This window comes from Terrapene carolina, unplaced genomic scaffold (assembly GCF_002925995.2).
Source record: "Terrapene carolina triunguis isolate 2854851 unplaced genomic scaffold, T_m_triunguis-2.0 Scaffold706, whole genome shotgun sequence".
Lineage (NCBI taxonomy): Eukaryota > Metazoa > Chordata > Testudines > Emydidae > Terrapene > Terrapene triunguis.
In genome coordinates, this window is record NW_020665057.1 from 7,315,084 (window position 1) to 7,339,700 (window position 24,617).

Consider the following 24,617-nt stretch of genomic DNA (forward strand, 5'->3'; position numbering starts at 1 on the left):
CTGAAATCCTGCTCAGTAGCACTGAAGACTATAGGTCCGTGTTGGTGTGTGTTTGAATAGTTTATTGTAGTGGGGAGGGAATCGTTTAATATTTAACGATTTTAAATGGGTAGTTCCTTGCTAGGCCTTGGTGTGTGTTTGTGTGAATTAAATAAATGGACGTGATTAAATGAGGGATAAGTGATTGTCGAGAACATACAGAACGATGGCGTTCTTAGAACAACGCAAGCAGCTGTTACTGTGTCTTAGGGGTGTTTTTTCTTTGAGGATCATCGATCCGCTAGAAACCTCCACCAGAGCCTTCACAGCGCACTGGATCGATGTTATAAAACTTAGATACAGTACACTGTTTGGGATGAAGAAAATTTCCTGTGCGTGGCCAGCAGCAATTTTTAAAAAGCTGGGATAAATTGATTCTTTCCCCCACTTTGTCCTTAAACTAAAATATATGAAGTGAACAAAAAAGTAGCTAACTTCTATCGATGTTACAGAACAGTCCTGAAGTCAAACGATTATGCACACCTGGTCACTTCAAAAAACAAACAGGATTTTGTTCTAAATTTTCTGTTATTTCCTGGGCTGAGATGATGTTGGCCTAGGATGCAGTCCGGAGAGAAGTTTTGTGTGTTGTGAGCGGGTTGCTAGCGCAGATGCTTTGAGTAAATAATAGCTGTGTGTAACGGGATCTATGGCTTCCTGATCATTGCCTGCGAGGCTCCGTTTGGTAAATTCGGTGTCCGTTGGAAACAGTAGTGATGGTATAAAATCATAAACCTCTGAGAGGCACAGAGGAAGAATCGACTTCATACGAATACATTTACTTTTAGATCCCTTTCCATTTAAACTGAGGGAGTGATCGGATTAAACGGCTATTTCAACCAGTTTATCTCACTGGATTTGTACAGATGAGAATTTGTCACGTTACTCCCTTCTGTGTCAATCCACACGTAGAACGACACTGCAAATAGCAGGGCAAGAATCTTCAGTACACTTTCCCTGAATTTAAATTAACTGCAAGGTTTAGCACAAGGGCTCTGATCTCGCTTTCCTCAGCGTTGCCTCATGAGTCAACTGACCAAGCAGCCCCAACTTCACAACATCTCTGGATTTATACACAGTAAAGGCTAGTGGATTTATTTTTATGACCCAGAGCACAATAAAGCTGTGAGGATTTAACGTTATGTTTCTAGCTGTACCTTTCAAGTTCTCTTCAAGCGTGGGTTAACATTAATTTTGTAAAACCATGTAATTTCGGCTGAAGTCTTAAACCAGTTGAATTATTTTTAGAGTAAAGCAACTTAATTTCACTCTTTTTATTTCGAAAACGTAAGCTATTTATTTAAAAGTAGCTTTTCGCTATTTATGGTCTACTCGTTCACATCTACACCTTGCCCCTCTTTCTAGAGAACTATACACGCTTCTTCTGGGTGTTGTCTCTAAGCACAGCAATCGCTTTGTCATGTGTTTATCTACATGTAAACACGCAGATATACCTAGTGTTTGTATTCATAACACCTGATCCTATTCTACCTACTCTGAGCTCCTTTGCTGGATTGGCTTTTGGGGGGGGGGAGTTAAGTCACTTTGCATGTCGTAGAAATGCCCCCTAATCTTTCGTGATTACAATAAATGACACTCGCCCCTTTTTGCTGCCAGATGATACGTAAACATTTCAATCAGAAACGCTACACAAAAGTTATGAAAATTATATACTTTATTTAAGAACACTCCCTTTGCTCTTCAGCTGTAAATACATACTAGAATAAACTCTGTGAAATATACAAAAAATACATATCTTCCATGAAATCTTTCTTTTATAATAAATAGATGTGAACACGTGTGTGGCTGATCGCTGTAATGCTCCGTGTCTGTTTAGGTTTTCAGTTTGTTGATTTATTTTTAATCTCTTGAAAGAAGGGGGGAGTGCCTCGTCCCCTAAAGGGTCGAGATAAATAATGCATGAGGTAATCCTCCCTCCTGATTCTCCCCCCCCCTTTTCCTCTACATTTTTTTTTCTTTTGATAGAGAGTTCAGCCTAAATTTCCACGCTTGCATTCAATCATTACAAAGCCTACAAATTATACAATGACTTCTAACCTGGGCCTCGAACAAAACAACTTTTCCCCCCTTATAAATCATAAGAGACAGATGGCAAAATAAGGGAGGGAGCAGGAACGAGAAGGACGGGACAAAAACGCATTGTGACAAAGCTGGGAAACTGAACAAAGTGCACATCAGAGAGGAAAAGTTTGGTTTGACAGGTGAAATTCCCACAGCCTTGAGGCAGCACTGGGAAGAAAGCAGATGCCAGGCATTGCAAATCTGTGGCTAATATTGTTACCGGCCCTATAGTTCAGCTGCGCAAGTACTTTTCCGTCATACATTAACATGTCAGTGAAGAATCAAAGGTGACGAGAGCACATCACGCAGTGTCGCTTCCTTGGCAGATTCACAGGCCCCACCGTCCCTTAGCGCGTCCGACTTGTTCGCAGCCCTTTCCATGCGCTCGGCCTCCTCGTGTATCTCTGCCAGAGGTTCCCCTGCGGGGCGGGGGCTGTTCCTAACCCCAGCTTGGGTCAGATCCACTGTGACCTTCCCCCATCTCTCTCCCGTCTTGCTTGGGAACTACGCCAGCTCTCCAGCCCCCGCGCGCCTTATTGCACCAGCACTACGCGAGCTGCCACCCCGCCAGCAGGGCCCGGGCTGGCTGCACCGCCGGGGCGAGGTGGGCTGTTAAATAAAGTCCCTGGCCAGCGGGCGAGGCGGCGCGTAGCGGTGCTTGTCTGGCTGCCAGTAGTCCATGTCCGAGGCGGAGCTGCCCGGGCTGGCGGGAGATAAAGTGCAGCTGTAGGAGGAGGAGGCGGAGGACAGGGGGCTGTTGGTGCAGCTCCAGGAGGAGGCGGGCGAGGGGCTGCTGTCGGTGCTGGCGGGCGCGCCGCCGGGGCTCAGCAGCACTGCCTCGGGGAAGAGGGCTCCCGGCAGGCCGGCGGCGCCGCAGTGATCGGCCAGGCGCAGGGTCTCGGTCAGCGCCCAGATGTAGTTGTGCGCGAAGCGCAGCGTCTCGATCTTGGTGAGCTTGGCGTCCTCGGGGAAGGTGGGCAGCACCTCGCGCAGCGCGTCCAGCGCCGCGTTCAGGTTGTGCATGCGGTTCCGCTCCCGGTTGTTGGCCTTCAGCCGCCGGCTCTTCTTGATCCTCTGCACCGTCTCGGCTGTCTTGGTCCCCCGGGAGCCGGCCCGGGCCCGGCCGGAGCGCCGCTTGCACTCGTGCCGCCTCAGGCTCAGCTGCAGCCGCGCCTGCTGCTCCTCCGCCGGGCGGGCCGGCGAGGGCGCCTGGAGTTCATCGTCCTCCTCTTCCTCCGAGCTGGAGGAGAGCGGGGTGAGCGAGGAGGAGCAGGGCGAGGCCGGGCCCAGCAGCAGCAGCTCTCCCTCCGCCTTCAGCTCCAGGCTCTCCGGCTTCACGAACATCCTGCAACGAGAGCGGGAGAAGCCCCATCATCACACCATGTCCCCGCATCTCCCCGGCCTCACAGGGCTGCAGCCCCCCTGCTCCCTGCCCACCCTTGGCCGTGTAGCTGTCATGCGCCTATTGACACACGCTGCGATCTGCCCCCCGCGCACACGTTGTCCCCGCGGTCTCTACGGCACTTCTCCTCCTCGCCCGCTCTAGCTCTAGCCCCGCAAGTCAACTCCGCGCAGCCAGCGCAGCCATAGGAACGCAGGGATGCATTCCCACCCCCGGCTGCTCTCTGCTGAGAACCTGACATCTCTCCCTTTAAAACAGCTGGAGCCGGGCAGGCCGGCACGCAGGGAGAGAGAAGCGGCCGGACTTTGCACAAGATATTTTGCTCTCAGCAACTGAGGTTTTTTTGCGCAAAGTTTGAAGTAGAGACTCGGTGACTTACTTGGCTCCCCTTTACAATGTTTTGTCTCTTTGCGGAGTGCTCTCTCCCTGCACTGGCCCTCACCGCAATCTTCAGGGACAGATTTGCGTGTGTCCCCCCCCTCCCTTCTCCTGGAGAGGGTCCCACTGTTATAGGGGGTGGGGGTCCAGCTGCCTTTGCCAAAGAGGAGTTGAAGAAGGGCCGGTTGCCTGCTGCCTCTGCCTGTGTTTTGTTGGTGGGGTGTGTGAGAGCGAGTCCTGGTGGGGCCAGCCGCTGGCACGCGCCCCGGCACTCCAGTTAAAGTGAAGCTGCTTGAGGTTCAGTGGCTGTGTGTCTGGCACACGACTCTCCTTAAAACCCCTTATATACCCCCCAGAAAACAATCAAATCTACCCCCGGGGCCCCTTGAGCTTTCCCCTCCCCCTCCCAGGGTTTATTCTTTCTTTTCATTTCATTTATCATCACTCATCTCATTCTTTTTTCTCTCTCTCTTTTAAAGCCCCCTGCACCCCTTGCCTCCCTCCCCCGTCTTTCTTTTATCTGATCCCCATAAAGTGTGTGGTGCAGCCCCGGCTGCTCTGCGGTGTGATTGGTGCCTCGCGCTCGGTTGGAGCGTGCCGCTAATTTATTAATGAATGGGGGTCGCGAGGCGCAGCTGGCCAATCAGGGAGTCCCGCTAGCCACGCGCGCTGGAGCCTGCTCCTTTTCAGCAGCTCATTAGGCTGGAGGGCAGCGAAGGGGAGGGGGACTATAGTATCCAAAACTCAACCCCCCTCCAGTCCCCTCTCCCCGCAGACTCGAATGCACAGAGAGACGGACGTACAGGCCGGGACACACAGACGCACCGATAGAAAAGATGAAGCTTGAGCTGATGTATCAGATTCCACTGAGAACAAGGGCAGCTCAGTGGTTGACACTCAATGAAATTCTGTGCCGCACAGTTTACACCCTACATTGACAACTGAAAGATATAATGGTGGGAAGCACGTGTGTCCGTATAGGTCGATCCAAATAATATTGTGGGCGTGGTGTAGTACTATCTTCAGCTGGGGAGGGGGGTTGTTCTGGAGGGGTGTGAGGGGAGATGCGGAGTAGAACGACCTCTAGTGTGTGGTACAGGATGGGGGTGTGGAGGAGGAGGTTTTTAGCTGTGCATGGTGGAGGGCATGAAGTAGGGTTATGTGTGAGTGTCTGGGGAGAGACTCCGCGTGCAAAGATTTGAAGAAGGAAGGTGTCTGTGTTGCTGGACAGGGGGTTGCAAGCCTGGAGCAAGATTATCTACGCCTTTCTGGGGAGGGGCGTGTGTGTAAGGGTAGCAGGTGTGGCGCAGGGCAATGGCTGTGTCAGAATAGAGGTGTGTGTGTGTGTGTGGGGCGTGGAAGCCCACGTGCAGTTATCTGGTACATGGTGGGGGGGGGAGGTATGGGGGGAGAACTCTTGTCTCCAAGGCATAACTACAAGCTCTTCAGTGAATGAGTTGCATTCCCGTTCCTCATCGTGTGTGCCCAGTTTAGCTTGCTGAGTGTGTTTCGCACGAGGTGTAGACTTGCCCTGAGGAAAGGAGCTGTCCAGAGTCCCCTCAGCTAGCCAGTGCTCCTCGTTTGCCTTCTTCCAATAGTTTCCTTCTGGCTTGCTTGCCTAAACAAATCCCTCCCTTCTGTTTCCCTATGCCTCGGAGGGCATTCGAATCCTGTAGCCAAAAGACACCGGTGAGAGGATGCGCGTGTGGTTGTTGGAAGAGGGAGGATTAAAGAGACTGTGGCTACGGATTCAGGGGGTTAGGGGTACACTACGGGATCATTGGATAGCGATCCTTCAACAGCAGAATTGCCAGGAGGACTGGGTGATTTGTAGGGGAGGATTCGCATCTGTAAATGTCCTGAAATGAAATAATTATGACATACTATAGCTCTGATGATAAATAGCATTGAAAGTGATTTACCCAGGCTAGGAGAGGGGGAACTTTGAAAAGAACATAGAGAATCCATTGCCAGAATAGCTACCATTTAAATTTTTTTAAGGAAAGGAGACTAAAGAGTTCTTGGCGTACAAAGGAGGAGAAAAGTGCAGCTAATGTGGTCTGTTGAAATCGTTGGAAGGCCCATGTGCGGATAAGATCTGTACCTCCTGTTCTGGAGGGATCTGAGCAAATGAAACCTTTCTTGGCAACTCATGACACATACGGGAAATAATAAATCCATGACAACAGGTTTGCACAAGATTCGTCATTTTTTTGCAGCCTTTTTTTAAAATTTCTGTGCTAACGTTTTTTCTCTGCTCTATGTCCATTCGTGTAGTTTAAGGCTCTAAAATACATAATAACAAAAATAAAACAAAAGGCGAGTTATGATTAGCATTGTTTGCGAACTCGGAACAACTTTAGAATGACTATGAGAAAAAGAAAGGAAAGGCTTTTAAAAATTGTCTTAAACACACTACACTTAGAAATTAATGCCAGTTTATGACGGGGAAGAGAGAGGACAGATTAAGACGGAATCTGCCTCATGTACATTTATGCTGTATTTTGTGTTTGAAGACCAACCAAGAGAAAAGGGAAAAGAAAGGGGGGAAATTATTTGGGGGGAAAAAAGTGCATTGGAGATGCATAGTTTTTATTACAACATACTGTAGTAAGATGTTAAAATACACATCTGAAGAAAATCTTAAATCTGCCTTTTTTGCCAGAGTTTCAACATGCTGAAAGAAATAAACAAATAAAGCAATACAACTGATTGAAAACGAGGGTTTTCTGCAGCTTTAGAGAGATGTTTCATATACACTCCTCTTCATACCTGACAGATCTACTCTTGCCTTGTATTTCCCTCGCCCTTGTAAAAGCAGGGAAATTCAGAGGAATGAACGGAAATGCATTTTTGGCGATGTGTTTATTTTCTAATTTATAATGTGCCATTCGTTCTATCGAGTCACATGTTCACCAATTTCAAAACACCAATGTGAAATATAACACACTGACACAATATCCGCTCAAAAGGACTTAAACAAAACAAATCAAACAAACAAACAAAAAACCCTGGTCAGTCCACGACCAAAACTAAACCTCCACCCTTTCTCTAGACCACCCTCTTAGGCAAAAGTCTTGAGTGAACACATAGGCCTTGCAACATGCCCTGGAGGTCAACAAATTTGGTCTTTGTCGGTCCAACACGTAAAATGAATTGTGCTTAAGACATATACAATCAAATGAAGCCCACAGCATAGTGTGCAAAATCAATTTCTATGAATATTGTTGTAAACACGATTATTGCAACTTGGGAGGGAGGAAACCCCCCACATCTAATAATACGCAAAGAGAAACCTAAAAACTAGATGTTGATACCATTACACATACCACACACAGAGATACTGTACTTACTTAAAACTCAATGCAGCTCAATTAACTTCATATTCAACAGATATATTTCCAGGTTCTACGTGATTTGGTCCTTCATAATGAGTGTGCCCGAATTTCTTTGTGAAAAATACTTTTTATCATTGTTATTTTAGCTTTCATGTTTTAGTGCTGAAACCAAATCTGAGCGTTAATGTCACCTTCTAAATGTTTTACATTTAAATTCAATTGAATGTAATACACATACATACAGTTTCAGGTACCGGCGAAAGACTTCCTATACAGTCCTTGTACATGCTCCCTTAAGTTGAGTAAAATATTGACTGGTTTATTGCAAATCAAAAGTGTTACTAAATTTAATGGACTGAATGGAAAGTGTCTGCGAATCTGGCAAGTGATTTAAATGAATATTTTTAATATTGTTAATCAGAAGTATGGAAAATCTACATGCTTTCTTAACCATATGCAAGAGTAAAACCAAGAGAAACTCCATGCAACAGCCCTTAGTTTCCTCTCTACCTTATGAAAAATCTTCAGTGCAGACTAGAGTCACCTACTCTCTGTTGTTCCACATTTCTGGATTCCCTCCCTCCCCCGCATTTACCGAGATTTATTTAAATTTGTCACTGGTGTAAAAAGTGATAGACTGGACATGGACAGTATTGGGGTTTTGTTAGAACAATTACAAATCAAAAGGCCCTTTAAAATGTCCAAACCCAATCTTTCTCCATGGTGTCTAGTTGACAGAAACAAATATTTATGGGAGATGCTACAGGGAAAGAAAAGTTTGGAGGAAAGAAACTTCATAGCAAAACAATTTCAGTTGCGTGATTTAAATGCGGGAACATAAATGTTTCAGTGCTGCAATAAGAGTGACTGGAAAGTGCATGACCGTATGTTTTTCAAACTAGTTGCGTTTAACCCAGCCTCCTACTTGTTCAGCAACTTAGCCAGGTCGTGATGGCAAAAAGCTATTTCAGTTCGGCCTCGATTTTGAGCCAAACGTGACCAAAGACCAATGTACTAAGCTAGGCTTTCTAGCACTCTTTTAACGTAGCTAAATTCAAGAGGCACTTGTGTGGTCTAAAAATTGGCCGAATGAAACGAAGCTGAACTGTTATGCAAAGAGCGCTGAATAGCACCAGGGGGGTGGAAAAGAAGTATCGCCTACTGTCCACTGCATGAACTGTCCCCAAAGGGTCAAACTGTTCAGCTTCAGCCCCTTTGCCAGGCTCAAGCCTACTTTGCAGGAACAAAAGCCCAAAGCAGGCAGTGATCAAGAAACAGGAGCACAATGATTTAAGCTCATCACACAGCCCAGAAATAAAGGGCACTGAGCTGGCGTGTGAGTGAGTGAGAGAGACCTTTAGAAAGGCTTTGTTCCTTATAAGAAGCTTGAACTCTGAGGCGACCCAAAAGTCCTAAAAGTTTAGGGTAGGTGTTGCTGAGGGACCTTTGGCTCCAGCCCATCCACGCTTCGACCTCACAAGTTGCGAGCGAGCATGAACGGCTCGCTGCTGCGCCAGGTGACCGGGGCCCTGAGCTGGGGACAGGGCATGTGTGCTCACGGGAGGGAGAACAAGGGTGTGTTGGGATGTTGCTGTACTGTGGCTAAAACCTAGGGCGCGCTCTGCACGTGCTGCGGCTTGCAGGAAGGGGCTGGCCAGGGTGAGGGGCCGCCAGCCCATGGCACTTAGCTGCGGTTCTCGGCCCCTCTCCTCCTGTGGGGGGCAGTGGTGGGGGGCGAGGGCAGACACTCAGTTCCTGTTGGCATTGCGGGTGTTGAGAGAGTCAGCCCGGGGCACCCCCCCACCCAATCCCAAAGACTCGCTTTCCTCCCCCTTTCGTGTCTGTGGCAATGAAGCAGCGGGCCAGATTAATGCATTGGTTGGGTTTCACCCTGAGCCCTCCTTGCCCCTGTGGCTTCAAGGCGTCTTTTCCCTCTAGCACAGAGCCCCCCGGTGGGGCTGTGCCCCCGTTTTAGGCCGATTGTTCCCTTCCAGATTTGCATGGCAGGTGCAGCCCTGCGGAGTGATTTTTAGCCCCATGCCCTCCCCCCGTCTCCCCCAAAGGGTGTCTGCGTGCTGTGAAAAAGGCCGCCGGTCCCTCCTTTCCCATGAAGAAGAGAAGACGCCGGAGCCCGCGTGAACATGCTTCAGTTTTCTTATTATTTTCTATAGATCTGGGCAAAAGAACAGCCGATTGTGTGAAAAACCCGGTGCCTGCAAAAGGGACACTGGCCAGCCAGGCGAAGGTGCGAGAGCGAGCGAGCACTAATCGCTGAACCAGGAGACAAATACGATTACCAGCTTCGAGCCTTGAGTCAGAAAGTCTCATAGACTTTAAGATGTTAATCCCCAACATAATCCTTCCTTTGGCGTGTAGGAATAGTGCAGCCACAAGAGTTGTTTTGTTATTTATATTGGCGTTTAATAAAACTCAGCCAGTGGTGAATGGGCTGCCCACTCTCCAATGGTAATTAATTCCCTATTTCAGTGACCCAATTGTGCTGGGATAGAGCAGTGGGACAGTCCCACTGCCCCAGCCCGCCTTTGTGCAGCTACACAGCTCTCGTGCTTCAACAGCTATGGAAACTCATTCTTTTGATGTCATTCAAGGAGTTTTCCTTGGGCATCTTCTAAACTTCAAGGACCCTTTTCTTTCTCAAACGCATGAAAAGCAGGGCTAGCTTGACCACCTCTGTAGAATTTAATGATTTGGTGAAAGGGCCTTTTGGGGGTTTGTGTAAGGAGAGAGAGAAAGAACATTTGGCAGGGGGCTATCCAAACTTGAGCGCACCAACCTCATTCAGCTCCTAATATATACAGATCTTAAAAGCCATCCTTCCTTATTCCACATACTTCTGGGCGTCTCTTGCCCAAGCCATTTTTTCAAAAAGGATCTGCTGAGAAACGTGTATTATTTTACACTCTTGCCACACATTCAAATAGGAGCATGTTGGCATTGTGCACTCGCAGCCCTGGGGGAAAAAAAAACCTAAGACGGTATTTTCAGCCATTAAAAGGGCAAGCTAAGCTGGGTGGAATCGGTTCGGTTAGTGTTCTAACCAAGGATGCGCTATTTGCTTTTATATGTTGGGCCTTAGGCAGAGTCGAGGAGAAAGTAATAGCAATTAGCTGGCTAGAGAAGGAAGGTGTGAAATAAACACGTGAAGAACATGCAATGGCGCTGCAAAGCAGGCCCAGCACAAGCAGCTCCTTCTATGTCTTTATACACACTTAAAAAAACACCCACCTTCGCAAGTCACAGAAACAATTCTGAATTCAACTAAGAAAATACAGAGTGAACCATATGGCCAGGGTGGCTCGAGTTGGCTGCATTTTCCCCCAGACAAAGAAGGGATTGAGAGTTGAAGGAAAGGAGAAAAAAACCAACTTTCCGGCTGATGAAGCTGTTGTCTGGAGGCAATGATCCCAAATCTCAAGGCTTTATTCCAGGCTCCGACTGAGACGTGATATGTCATATGATTAGCATCTTTCATATTTACAAGAGTAGTATAGGCTGCCAGTCTTTAGAGAAAGGCGAGAGAAAGAAGGGGCATATGCTGAAATGGATTTAGCATTTGAAAGAGTGAAAAGAGATCGGATAAATACACTTAAACGAGGATTTAGTTTTACTCCTGTTGAGTTCTAATGGATTGTTGATTGAGATTTTAGGGAGCTGTAACAGAGGTGTCAGCAGTAATTTAAAGGAGCTATTCAGTCATCTACTGTTTCTTCTTCTTCCACACTTCACTTATTAATGTCTTCAATCACTACTTGGGCCAGAAACACGTATCAAATATGATAGCGAGAAGTGCTCGCTCTCTCTCTAAAATTTAAGAAAATGGATAGCTGCAAAGTTTAGGCTGTGTAATGCAGTTCTGTTTCTTCACACACACAAAGAACAGCACTTCAGCTTCTGCTGGCAGCAGACTTGCATCAGATTTAAGTCATTATCTGTACTGATGTCGTGTGATTATTCAAATGTTCTTTCTTCACTACCTTTCTTTATTAAACCTTTGATAGTTCAAAAGGATAGTTATTCAGATTGGTCTAGCGGAAAGAAAGAGTGCACTGGCACCACCTAGTGGACAATCTTTATTTTAATCACAAGATCATTTTTAGGCTCTGGAAGAACTTACAAGTACAATGAACAACACATGCGTATTATATAAAATCACATTGCAAAACCAAGCTTTCTACATGATATACAAGAAATACTGGTTACTGGTTTCAAGCTGTTTCGGAAACTAGGAAGAATGGCTTGAATATCTTAACTAAGCAAAATTTCCAAACAACTAACACTTTCAATACAAAACATTCTTAGACCTGGGGCCTAAACATATTCTCTGATAAAATATATTTTCAATAAGCTACAAGAGGCTTCTCTGGTTGTTTTTTGGTCATTTTATAAGGGCTGTTCTGGTTAGTTTCCAGACTTCTTGTCTCATGTACAGGTCTCCTCTCTTACATTCAGCTCTGTCATGGAATAGCATGCTATGAAGTTGTATTCATATCATTCAAGTGGACAGCAGCACTGAAGAGAAAGAATAAGTATTTGTGGGTGGCTAAAGACACATTCTTCTTTTTAAATTCTCACCAAAGATTTTATTTTTAACGGGAGTCATGGAGTGTTTCATTTACTCATGAAGGAAAAAAATAAAAAAAAGCTTCAGTGTCTTATATCAATGGATTTGCAAATAAGCCAAGTAAGAATTCTTCTAAGACAGGCCATGCTAAATGATGATGTAATTCTAAAGATCAATTAAATACTTTTCAAAGGTTATTTTTAAAAAGTAGAGGGGAAAAAATCATTTTTCTCTTTATAAAAGCTTAGCCAAAATGTAGGATTGGCTGAAAGAACCCATATTCTCAGAGAGTGAAAACACTTTCGTTTTTATTATTGTTTGAAATAGTGTGTAAAATGTTTATCCACACACCAAAAACACATTAAGTTACATTCTTGTACCCTCAGTCACAATGATTAACACTTCACTCCACAAGTGGTCCCACATCCCACTGGAAACAAAGGTGCAATTTAATGTGAGTAAGGGTATCATAATCTGGCCCATAAAGAAGATGAGATAATCAGATTGTGAAACAACCACTTATTAAATCATAGCAAAAATCCCTTTGAAGTCACTGGAAGCAAGAGTTGGCCCAAAGTAAAAAAGCACTCCATCCTATGTTATTATTCATGATGGACTGCCAGCACATGTAATAGATTCAGGTGGTGGCTATGGTTTGTTTCCTGGTATTTAGAGCCTGGAATGATGGCAGTAATATCTTAAATTTTCCAGCATGGCTACAGGAAAAATGCTTTTAGGGATTGGGGGACGGATGCTCTCTCACAGAGATAGCCACAGGACCTGCTTTACACAGTCCCACCTCTTCTACTTCTAGGGAAGGGAATTCAGAAGATAAGGTGAGAAGCAGCAAAAGGTGAGATAGTTCTATCTCCATACTGGTTGAGTAGACCGAGGTTTTCTTGGCATTAGAACCCCCACTGCATCTACCAGTAAGACTGGTTATTCTTCACCTATTCTCCATCCAGGCAGTCTACTCAGACTATCTACCAAAGTGATTGGGACTCTTCTCTCTTCCAGAAAGGATTTATCAGTAAAGGCCTACTCTTTTGTCGGGACAAGATATAGCTCAAAACAAAAAACTCAAGGACCCTGGCATCTCAGCTCTTCTGGACTTTCTTCAGGACTGTATGGACAAATGACTTCAGCCAAGCACCACAGTGCATCAGATGTCAGCCGTAAGTAGTATCTTACATGCAGGGTCCTGTGATTCCTTGGCAGGGAATCCTCAAGTATCCAGATTTCTCTGGACTATAAGATTGGTCTGACTGCCGGTCTAACTAATCTTTCCTAAATGGGACCGACCACTGCTGCTGAAAGCCCTCACCCACCTTTTTGAACTATTGACATCGGTCACTCCCTTCTATTGATCCATCAAAACCTATTTCTGGTCACTATCACATCTGTTAATGAGTCTCAGAGTTGGCAGTTTTATCCACACACTGATCACAAGGTGGTATTAAGATTCACATAACCTTCCTTGCCAAAGGTGACCTCCTCTTTCCATGCCTCACATTAAGGCATCCTCCCATTATTCTGTCCAAAGCCAGAGCATCTTACAAAAAAACGTGGCATAATCAGGATGTCTGTAGATCCCTAAGGAGCTATCAAGCACATCAAACTGACAATAAGATCGGGCTCCTTGTTCATCTCCTTTTATCTGAAGTGCCAATGGTTCCAGGTAGCCAAACTATCTCTGGTCAGATGGATCGAGTTATGCTTTGCAGAGTCGTACAATGCATCAAGAGCACTTGTTCCTGATAGAATCAAGGGACACTCCACAAGGTCCATGATAAAAGAGCCTATGCTTCCACTGAGTCTGTAGGACAGCAACATGGTTCTCTATTAATGACTTTATTAGACACTACAGTAACTCCTCACTTAACGTTGTAGTTATGTTCCTGAAAAATGTGACTTTAAGGGAAACGATGTTAAGTGAATCCAATTTCCCCATAAGAATTAATGTAAATGAGGGGGTTAGGTTCCAGGGAATTTTTTTTCACCAGACAAAAGACTATATTTTATACACACACACAGTATAAGTTTTAAACAAACAATTTAATACTGGTTAATGGTGATGATGATTGTGAAGCTTGGTTGAGGTGGAGGAGTCAGAGGGTGGGATATTTCCCTTACTGCTAAATGATGAACTAGCAATTGGCTGAGTCCTCGAGGGTTAACTCTCTCACTCTGCAAGGCAGCAGGAATGAGGGAGATATGTGCATTTCCCCTTTAAGTACACTCCCTTGTTAATTAGATCAGCTTGCTGAGACCGCAGCTGCTGCAAGCTCCCTTCGTCCTGAGCCCTGGTGTGTCCCCCCCTGCTCTATGGAAGATGGGGTAAGCGGGGTGCAGGAGCAGGGGGGAGGGGGACACCCTGACATTAGCCCCCCTCTTCCTTCCCTCCCCCCAGCACAGCAAGCAGGAGTCTTGAGGAGAAGCTCCAAGGCAGAGGGCAGAAGCAGCACATGGCAGTGGGGGGAGGGACAGCTGCAATTGCTAGCCTGCTGGGCAGCTGCAGCCCAGGGAACTTAGGGGAGCGGGGAGCTGATGGGGGCTGCCGGTCCACCCTGGTTCCAAGCCCCCACCAGTTAGCTGCAACAGGCTGCTCTTCCTGCAAGCAGTAGACAAAGCAGGCGGCTGCCAAACGACCTTAGAAGGGAGCATTGCACAATTTTAAACGAGCATGTTCCCTAATTGATCAGCAACGTAACAATGAAACAACGTTAACCGGGACGACTTTAAGTGAGGAGTTACTGTATAAGGTGGAATTTCTACCTTCCACAGAGGCTTCCTCCATAGCCTTAATCATTCCCATACCTTTCTCTGAGCCAGGGCGTTGGAGCGGAGCCCGGAGCTGGAGCGCGGAGCAGTGGAGCTGCAGGTTTTTGCCTGGAGCTGGAGAGACCCTTATAATTCTGTGATATGTTGTTTGAGATGGGATGGCCAGTACTGCACACAGTATTCCAAAGGAAGCGGTACCACTACTTCACATAATGTCATTATAATATTTTTCCATCTTATTCTTCATTCCATTCCTCATGCATCCTAACATCTTATTTGTTTTTTATTTTTTTCCGACTGCAGCTGCACATTGAGTAAAGGTCTCATTGAGCTGTCCACAATTATGCTCATGTCCCTTTCCTGAGCTAATAGAGTTAATTTAGAACCTGTATGGTGTATGAGTAATTCAAATTTCCTCTTCCAATGTGCATTAATTTTCAATCATCAACACTGAATTTCATCTGCCATTGTGTTGCCCATTCACCTACCTATAGTAGGTCACTATGGAGTTCTCTGTCTTCCTTGGACTTGACTAGCACATAACATTTTGTGTGATCTGCAAATTTTGCTACCTCACTGCTTCAACTCTCCCTTTCTTGATTGTTGTTAAATATATTAAACAACACTGGACCTAGTACAGAACCTTGAGGCACCCTTGTATGAAACTTTTGCGCCTATTAATAGATTTATTCCTACTTCTTGTTTCCTGCCTCTATTTTTCTTCTAAAACTACTTAGTTTTTGAGTAGTCTCTAAAAATCTGAGAGATTGTCATAGGCCTTTTGAAAGTCTAAAGTAAGTGTCAACTTTTCTCTTCTGTTCACTACTCGCTGACATATTCAAAGAATTCTAATAGATTACTGAGACAAAATTTTCTTTGCAGAAACTGTGCTGGTTAGACCATATCTGATGTTCCAGGTGTTTTATTATTCTGTTTGTAATTATTGTTTCAACCAATTTGCTGTTATAGATATAAGGCTTACTACTGGCCTGTAATTCCCAGGATCACTCCCAGAGCATTTTTAAATTAGATCTATCATCTAAACCAGGGAGTTATGAGAGAGACACAATGCAGTGTCTCTTAAATTTAAGGACTTCAGTTATCAAGCAATTAGATGTACTTATTTTAGTGGTGCATATATGGAGTAAATACAGAGGTATCCAGGCACTGGGATATAACAAAATTATATGTTACAAGTGCTTATTTATTATATTATACTATCTATTTTAAAATATTATTTGGTGTTACATAGAAAAGTACATAATTTCTATACCTTTTCCTGCTGTGAAAGAGATTTTTTTATTTCTTTCTTTTGCTTATTCTTTTCTTCTTCTTTCTTTTTCTCCAAGTAATATTTAAGAATGTTGTTCAGTTGTTGCTCATACTGGCTTACATGTTGCAATCCATTCTCTCTGCCTAAAAGCAGTCATACAGGACAATTACATCTTATTTTGCAACCTCCATCATATAATCATATTGTCATGATGAAAATATCTAATTCCCAAAACACACCAAAAGGAAATGTTTCTCTAACCTTGAAAACTGGATTTCTGCGAGGAGCCTAACCATTATAAATCAATGGGGCTCTTCCTCTAATGTCAACAGGCAGTTAACTAATTTAGTGGGTAGAGCTTTGGCATCCAATTCTTCTCTTGCAGCAGCTCCTACCTGTAGCACCTCCTAACATGATAACTCACTGTTTCTCAAGGTGTGCAGTGTGCCCCACATATGGATGTACAAAAGCTGACCTGAGAGTGTCAGTTGTACTTTAGAGTCTCAGTTTTCATTTAATAAAGTCTCTGGCTGTTATGGTTCCAAGGGGAACTTTAAAGACATGAGGATGGGAATATGGCCTGGTCTATGGTGCTCAGGGGTGTGAAAAATCCACATCGGAGTGCTGTAGCTATGCCAACCCAACCCCTGGAGGACACACAGCAAAATTGATGGGAGAATGTTTCAGTTGACCTAGTTACCGTCATCTAGGAGGTGATATTCCTACAGAGACAGCAAAAACCCTTTCCATTGCTGTAGGCTGCATCTACACTACCGGAGTTATGCCACTATAGTCCCCATAGTGTAAACATGGCCTATAACTGATTCAGTAATGTCTGACTGAGTTTGCAGAGAGTCTGAAACAATAGCTTTGAGGTGTGAACCGCCTCCTTTATTTTATTGGGACTAACTCAGATGCCAATGATATTTCAGACGTCAACACAGAATCATAGAACTGGAAGGGACCTCGAGAGGTCATCTAGTCCAGTCCCCTGCACTCAAGGCAGGACAAAGTATTATCTAGACCATCCCTGACAGGTGTTTGTCCAACCTGCTCTTAAAAATCCCCAATGATGGAGATTCCACAATCTCCCTAGGCAATTTATTCCAGTGCTTAACCACTCTGACAATTAGGAAGTTTTTCCTAACGTCCAACCTAAACCACCCTTGCTGCAATTTAAGCCCATTGCTTCTTGTCCTATCCTCAGAGGTTAAGAACAATTTTTCTCCCTCCTCCTTGTAACAATCTTTTATGTACTTGAAAACAGTTGTGTCCCTCTCAGTCTTCTCTTCTCCAGACTAAACAAACCCAATTTTTTTCAATCTTCCTTCATAGGTCATGTTTTCTAGACCTTTAATAATTTTTGTTGCTCTTCTCTGGACTTTCTCCAATTTGTCCACATCTTTCCTGAAATGTGGCGCCCAGAATTGGCCACAATACTCTAGTTGAGGCCTAATGAGCGTGGAGTAGAGCGGAAGAATTACTTTTCGTGTCTTGCTTACAATACTCCTGCTAATACATCCCAGAATGATGTTTGCTTTTTTTGCAACAGCATTACACTGTTGACTCATATTTAGCTTGTGATCCACTATGACCCTTAGATCCCTTTTAGCAGTACTTCTTCCTAGGCAGTCACTTCCCATTTTGTATATGTGCAACTGATTGATTGTTCCTTCCTAAGTGGAGTACTTTGCATTTGTCCTTATTGAATTTCATCCTATTTACTTCAGACCATTTCTCCAGTTTGTCCAGATCATTTTGAATTTTAATCCTATTCTCCAAATCACTTGCCACCCCTCCCAGCTTGGTATCGTCCACAAACTTTATAAGTGTATCCCTATGTCATTATCTAAATCATTGATGAAGATATTGAACAGAACTGGACCCAGAATCGATCTCTGCAGGACCCCACTTGTTATGCCTCTCCAGCATGGCTGTGAACCACTGATAACTACTCTCTGGGAACGATTTTCCAACCAGTTATGCACCTACCTTATAGTAGCTCCACCTAGGTTGTAATTCCCTAGTTTGTTTATGAGAATGTCATGCGAGACAGTATCAAAAGCCTTACTAAAGTCAAGATATACCACATCTACCACTTCCCCCCCTATCCACAAGGCTTGTTACCCTGTCAAAGAAAGCTATCAGGTTGGTTTGACACAATTTGTTCTTGACAAATCCATGCTGACTGTTATTTATCACCTTATTATCTTCTAGGTGTTTGCAAATTGATTGTTTAATTATTTGCTCCATTATCTTTCTGGGTACAGAAGTTAATCTGACTGGTCTGTAATTCCCCAGGTTGTCCTTATTTCCCTTTTTATAGATTGGAAAAGGGCAAATATAGTGCCAGTCTTCTGGATTGTCTCCTGTCTTCCATGACTTTTCAAAGATTATTGCTAATGGCTCAGCTATCTCCTCAGTCAGCTCCTTGAGTATTCTATGATGCATTTCATCAGGTCCTGGTGATTTGAAGACATCTAACTTGTCTAAGTAATTTTTGACTTGTTCTTTCCCTATTTTAGACTCTGATCCTACCTCATTTTCACTGGCATTCACTATGTTAGACGTCCAATCACCACCAACCTTCTTGGTGAAAACCAAAACAAAGAAGTCATTAAGTACCTCTGCCATTTCCACACTTTCTGTTATTGTCTTTCCCCCATCATTGAGTAATGGGCCTACCCTGTCCTTAGTCGTCTTCTTGTTTCTAATGTATTTGTAGAATATTTTCTTGTTTCCTTTTATGTCCCTAGCTAGTTTGATCTCGTTTTGTGCCTTGGCTTTTCTAATTTTGTCCCTTGTGGTGTTTGTTTATATTCATCCTTTGTAATTTGACCGAGTTTCCACTTTTTGTAGGACTCTTTTTTGAGTTTTAGATCATGGAAGATCTCCTGGTTAAGTCAGGATGGTCTCTTGCCATACTTCCTATCTTTCCTACGCAGTGGGACAGTTTGCTCTTGTGCCCTTAATAAAGTCTCTTTGAAAAACTGCCAACTGTCTTCATTTATCTTTAAATATTTCACAGCTCAAAACATGTAAGAAAGGAGGGGAAGTATAATAAAGACCTACAACAGTGTTTCCCGAACTGTATATGTTGTAGGAAGGAGGGACCTGTGAAGGATTAGCCAAGAGGATGCAGAAGATGTATTCATTAAGATGTGTAGCCCCTTAACAACAAAAATGAGTCGCAGGAGGAAAGTCTGACCCAGGGAGCCCTTGATGCTAATTGGCAGAGGGCACACAGGGTGCCAACGGCTTTATAAGAATCCCCTGGATCCAATAGCTGCATAATTGTTCACCAAAGGGTGGCATGTGAGGTCTCCACTGGTCATCATAATCACTGTGAAATGTATGTATAGATAATTTTCTATATAGACACATAACACCTAAAATATTATGTTCTTAAAGTCTTAGAGTTAAGGCAGCTCACAGGAGATGACAAACTTCAGAAATGTTCCATTCAGGTAGGACACCTATCTCCCTGGCTGGCCATTTGTGTATTGTCTGCCTCACACTGCATGCCTATTTGGATACTGAGCCAGGTTCAAACTGAAAGACATCAAAATGTACAAGAGAGGAAATCTACAGGAATAAACAGGAGGGGGGTGTCCTGTTTATGAATAAAGACAAAGAATTGGTCTGGTACATCTTGGAGGGCAGAGAGATACACTTGATCCTTCAGCGAGGTGGCAAACAAAGTGTTTGTGTCTGATGAAAGGAGAGTTACAGCCAGGCTGGCTGTAAAGGGCTGCAAGGATTTTGGGTGAGTAATACTCTCATATCTTGAGAGCATCTTGTCAATTAAGTGTAGGCTCTAGAATGCATGTTACTATTTTGTATGTAACCACTTTTTCTCAATACTTCTACTTGTTACTCTATGCCTTGTTAAATAAACAAACTAGATTTCATTGTAATGCTGGCAGGCAGCCGAAGACTATCCCTGACAAAGGGGGGAACGCACTGCTGGCACAGAGCTGGAATAGCTAGTTCTGCAGCATCTGCTCATCATCCCATGTTGCAGGGTGAGGTGAAACGAACAGTATTTCACTTGCTCCTCAGATGGTGTTGAACGGTCCCAGTCACACTGAAGGGCATCCATCCAATCAAAAATTTGGAAGCAGCGGAACATCACTGAGCTGGCAAGAAATATTCTCACCAAGGAGTTGAGGGTTTCCCCAAAAACTATCCATTAGCTTCCAGAAACAAGGATCATTTAGGGAAGTGGAACCCTTAGCCACCAAGGTGGCTTTGTGACTCAGGTGAATATTCACTAGAATCCCAGATATTTCTGGGATAGCCTCTAGATTGCTTTAGGGATTGAAATTTTGGCATTTGACTTCTCCCAGAATTCCTTTGATTTATTCCATATATTCCTGGAGAGGGGAAACACTCTACAGATTTTTCCCTCTGGATGTAATCACTTCCTGGGCACCTGGTCCATGGTGTCTTTCATAGAGCAATCCAGGCCAGAAAAAAATGCTTCTATCTACCAGAACTTCTGATTCCTCTGTGACAAACTGTCTTACAGTCTCCATGTCCACAGGAGGGTGTGGCTCCTTCTTTATGACCCTCTTCCTCTGCCCTCCTCCCTCCCCCCCCAAGGAACTGGAGTAGACTCTTGGGTAGGAAGCTCCCTTTTCATTACTAATTCCCTGACTGTAGATTTTGAAAAAAAGTTTTAGAGGGAAGACGGGGAATATAACCAAAGAGGAAAGCTGCAAGTTCTAGCTCTAATTATGCTGCTTGTTGTGTTGGAGGGGAGAAGAGCTTTAATTGCCAAAAGGAGAGATTTCAGTGAGTAAGGGAGGGAAGATGGACAAGTTATCAATATAAGAGAGAGCTGAGAGGAGGGACTGATGGCTGAAAGGTCAAATTCAAGAGGTGGACAGGGCTGAGGTTTGAACTGCAGGGTCTGTAAGGACTTCAGGCCCCTACCCATATTATACCTTGTGCTGGGTTTCAGCTGTACATCCATAGGCTATGAGGGTTGCCTGGTGCTGGGCTATTTGGTGGACCTCACTTCTTGACGATTTCACTTCCTCTTTTCACCTGACTTGACTAAGTGATCTGATTGTTATAGGGTAGAGAAGACCAATGAGAAGATGGGAGCTGCTTCATTAGAGGAGCTAGCTGTTAATACTCTTTTTTTTTTTTAACTTGTTGGCTACCTGATGATATCAGGAAAAGAAAGAGCAGCCTCATACTCGCACACTGATTACAGGCTGCTAAGCACCAGTAACTGTTTGCAGATAAGCTGTAGACATTTAAATAAGATGCAATATAGTTTTATTACAGCCAGGAAAAAAAACTATTCCAAATAAGAGGTGGTTTTAAAATGAAAAATATTAATTTTTACCTTCACAGTGGTGAATCACGCGTCCCCATAGTTTGTTCTTACTCAAACAGGCTAGATTTCCCACAATCAACAAATGCCTTTTTCCTCTTGTCAGAGCCACATTCATTCTCTTTCCTGAGTCTATGAACCCAACTTGTCTTGTTCTCACACATGACAAAACAATGATTTCCTTTTCTGCTCCTTGGAATGCATCTACAGTAGACACTTGGACAGCTTTAATCTCAAGAGCATCCGAGTGGACAGCACTAAGTAAATTAGAAATCTGTGGACAAATGAAGATGGTGGAGAGTCATTGGTTTCTAAATATACTAGTTACATAGTCACACTCACATCTCCAATAAAAATACATTAAACAGACTAGCAACTCTGTTGATTATATATTACAGGAGTACCTCCATCAAGTGTAAACACAAAATTTTGCACTGAGTCTATCCCTGACACAACATCCATACATCTAATGAGGAACAGCGTTCCTTCCTGGCAACCGGAGAGCCCTACATAAGACTTTGTGAGGACAGAGTGACAGGTACATATGACATACAAATCCTCATTTGCTAAATAGAGAGCATCATGTTAGACAAAATGATTCCATTCCTGGCATACACATCAATTCACAATGGGCTTCCCATCCATTAATTAAAATTAGAGAGGTTCTGATGTATTATCAGTCAGTTTTCTATAACCCTGATTACGCTGGGGAGAGGGAATGAACCAAACTTCTGAGACAGTGAATCTCAGCTGTATGAATTAACACAATCCTTCTGATTTGTCTATTAACAAAGTTATGCAAATTGCTGTAAATGTGTTTAACAGCAAAGTAAATGCAAACTTTGGTCTATCTATGATCAAATGTTATTTAGCGCTCCTTCTTCACTTTTGAGTCCACCAGGATAAAATCCAGATTGCTCAGTTCAAAGAAAGACTGTTTAGCACAAGATTTGTTCTTTTGGAAGAAACAAAACTATATATACATTAACAATTTTTAATAAAGAATAGAAACTTAAATTATGAAGAAAAATGCTTTATTGCAACTTCTTAAGGACAGCCATACAGGGTCAGTATCCTGTCCTCTGAGATTGGCCAGTGCAAGCTGCTTTAGAGGGAATGAACAGAACAGGGCAATTTCAGTTGTCCAGTCCCAGCTTCTGGCAGGTGAAGGTTTAGGAACACTCAGAGCATGGGGTTGGGTACCTGAACATCTTAGCTAATAGCCACTGATGGACCTATCCTCCATGAACTTTTCTAATTCTTTTTTGATCCCAGTTATACTTGTGGCCATCACAACATCCCTGGCAATAAAGTTCCACAGGCTGACTGTGCGAAGAAGTATTTCCCTTTGTTTTAAACCTATTGTTTATTAATTTAATCAAGTGATCCCCAGTTGCAGTGTTATGTGAAGGGGTAAATAACACTTTCCTGTAACTTTCTCCACACCATTCATGATTTTATAGACCTCTATCACTTCCTCCCTTTGTCGTCTCTTTTCTAAGTTGAACAGTCACAGTCTTTTAAATTTCTCCTCATAGGAAAGCTGTTCCATACCCCTAATCACTTTTGTTGCCCTTTTCTGTACTTGTTCCAATTCTAATGTCTCTTTTTAATGAGACAAGGTGACCAGAACTGCACATTGTATTCAAGGTGTGGGCGTACAATGGATTTAGATATTGATATCATGATATTTTCTGTTTTATTACCTATCCCTTTCCTAATGGTTTCTAGCATTGTTAGCTTTTTTGACTGCTGCTGCACACTGAGCAGATGTTTTCAGAGAACTATCCACAATGACTCCAAGATCTCTTTCTTGAGCTAATTTAGATCCCATCATTTTGTATGCATAGTTGGATTATTCTTTCCAATGTAAATTACTTTGTACTTATCAACATTAATTCCATCTGCCATTTTGTTGCCCAGTCACTCAGTGTCATGAGATCCCTTTGTAACTCTTTGCAGTCTTTTTGGACTTAACAGTTTTGAGTAGTTTTGTATTGTCTGCAAATTTTGCCACCTCATTGTTCATCCCCTTTTCCAGATCATTTATTAATATGTTGAATAGCACAGGTCCCAGTACAGATCTTTGGGGGGAACCCTTCTATTTACCTCTCTCCACTGTGAAAACTGACCATTTATTCCTCCCCTTTGTTTCCTATCTTTTAACCAGTTATTGATCTATGACAGGACCTTCCCTCTTATCCCATGACTGCTTAGTTTGCTTAAGAGCCTTTGGTGAGGGGCCTTGACAAAGGTTTTCTGTATATTATATCAACTGGATCACCATTGTCCACATGCTTGTTGACATACTAAAATAATTCTAATAGACTGAGGCATAATTTCCCTTTAGAAAAAGCAGTGTTGACTTTTTCCCAACATACTGTGGTCATCTGTGTGTCTGATAATTCTGTTCTTTACTATAATTTTAACCACATTTGCCTGGTACTGAAATTAGGCTTACCAGCCTGTCATGCTTACCAGCCTCTGGAGCCAGTTTTAAACATCACCATTATATTAGTCATTCTGCAATTTCATATTTGAGTTCCTTCAGAACTCTTGGGTGAATACCATCTGTTTCTGGTGATTTATTACTGGTGAATTTATCAATTTGTTCCAAAACCACTTCTATTGACTCCTCAATCTGGGACAGTTCCTCAGATTTGTCACCTAAAAAGAATGGCTCTGGTGTGTGAATCTCCCCCACATCTCTGCAGTGAAGACTCATGCAAAGAATTCAATTAGCTTCTGTCAAGGCTGTATCCCCACTTTGAACTTTAGGGTTCAAATGTAGGGGCCTGCATGAAAACTTCTAAGCTTATCTACCAGCTTAGCTTTGGTCCGCTGCCACCATCACAAGAATTCCCTCCCTGGGAAGCCTTGAGAAACCTTTCACCAATTCCCTGGTGAACACAGATCCAAACCCCTTTGGATCTTAAAACAAGGAGAAATTAACCATCCCCCCCTCCTTCCTCCCACCCTCCTTTCACCAACTCCTGGTGAATACAGATCCAAACCCCCTTGGATCTTAAAACAAGGAGAAATCAATCTGGTTCTTAAAAAAGAAGGCTTTTAATTAAAGAAAAAGGTAAAAATCATCTCTGTAAAATCAGTATGGAAAATAGCTTTACAGGGTAATCAAACTTAAAGAGCTCAGAGGACCCCCCTCTGTCTTAGGTTCAAAGTACAGCAAACAAAGATACACACTCTGGTAAAAAGGTACATTTACAAGTTGAGAAAACAAAGTAAATCTAAGACGCCTTGCCTGTCTTTTACTTACTAGTTTGAAATAGGAGAGACTTGTTTAGAAAGATGGGGAGAACCTGGATTGATGTCTGGTCCCTCTCAGTCCCAAGAGCGAACCACCCCTTAAAACAAAGAGCACACACAAAAGCCTT

At 43.6% G+C, this 24,617-nt stretch overlaps 2 protein-coding genes across 2 annotated transcripts in view; both read right to left on the reverse strand.

Annotated features, from left to right (window-relative positions):
- Positions 1 to 2,733: 2,733 nt before the first annotated feature.
- On the reverse strand, positions 2,734 to 3,465 carry NEUROG2 (neurogenin 2). The gene has a single exon (XM_024216960.1). The coding sequence runs from the start codon at positions 3,463 to 3,465 to the stop codon at positions 2,734 to 2,736; it is 732 nt and encodes a 243-aa protein (XP_024072728.1).
- Positions 3,466 to 15,869: 12,404 nt separating this feature from the next.
- Positions 15,870 to 24,617, reverse strand: part of ZGRF1 (zinc finger GRF-type containing 1) — a 46,216-nt gene continuing 37,468 nt past the window's right edge. The window contains exons 28-29 of the mRNA XM_029913509.1: positions 21,235 to 21,496; positions 15,870 to 16,018 (exon numbers count right to left, since the gene is read on the reverse strand). Coding sequence (XP_029769369.1) covers positions 15,870 to 16,018; positions 21,235 to 21,496 — 411 coding nt within the window. The remainder of the gene's footprint in view (positions 16,019 to 21,234; positions 21,497 to 24,617) is intronic.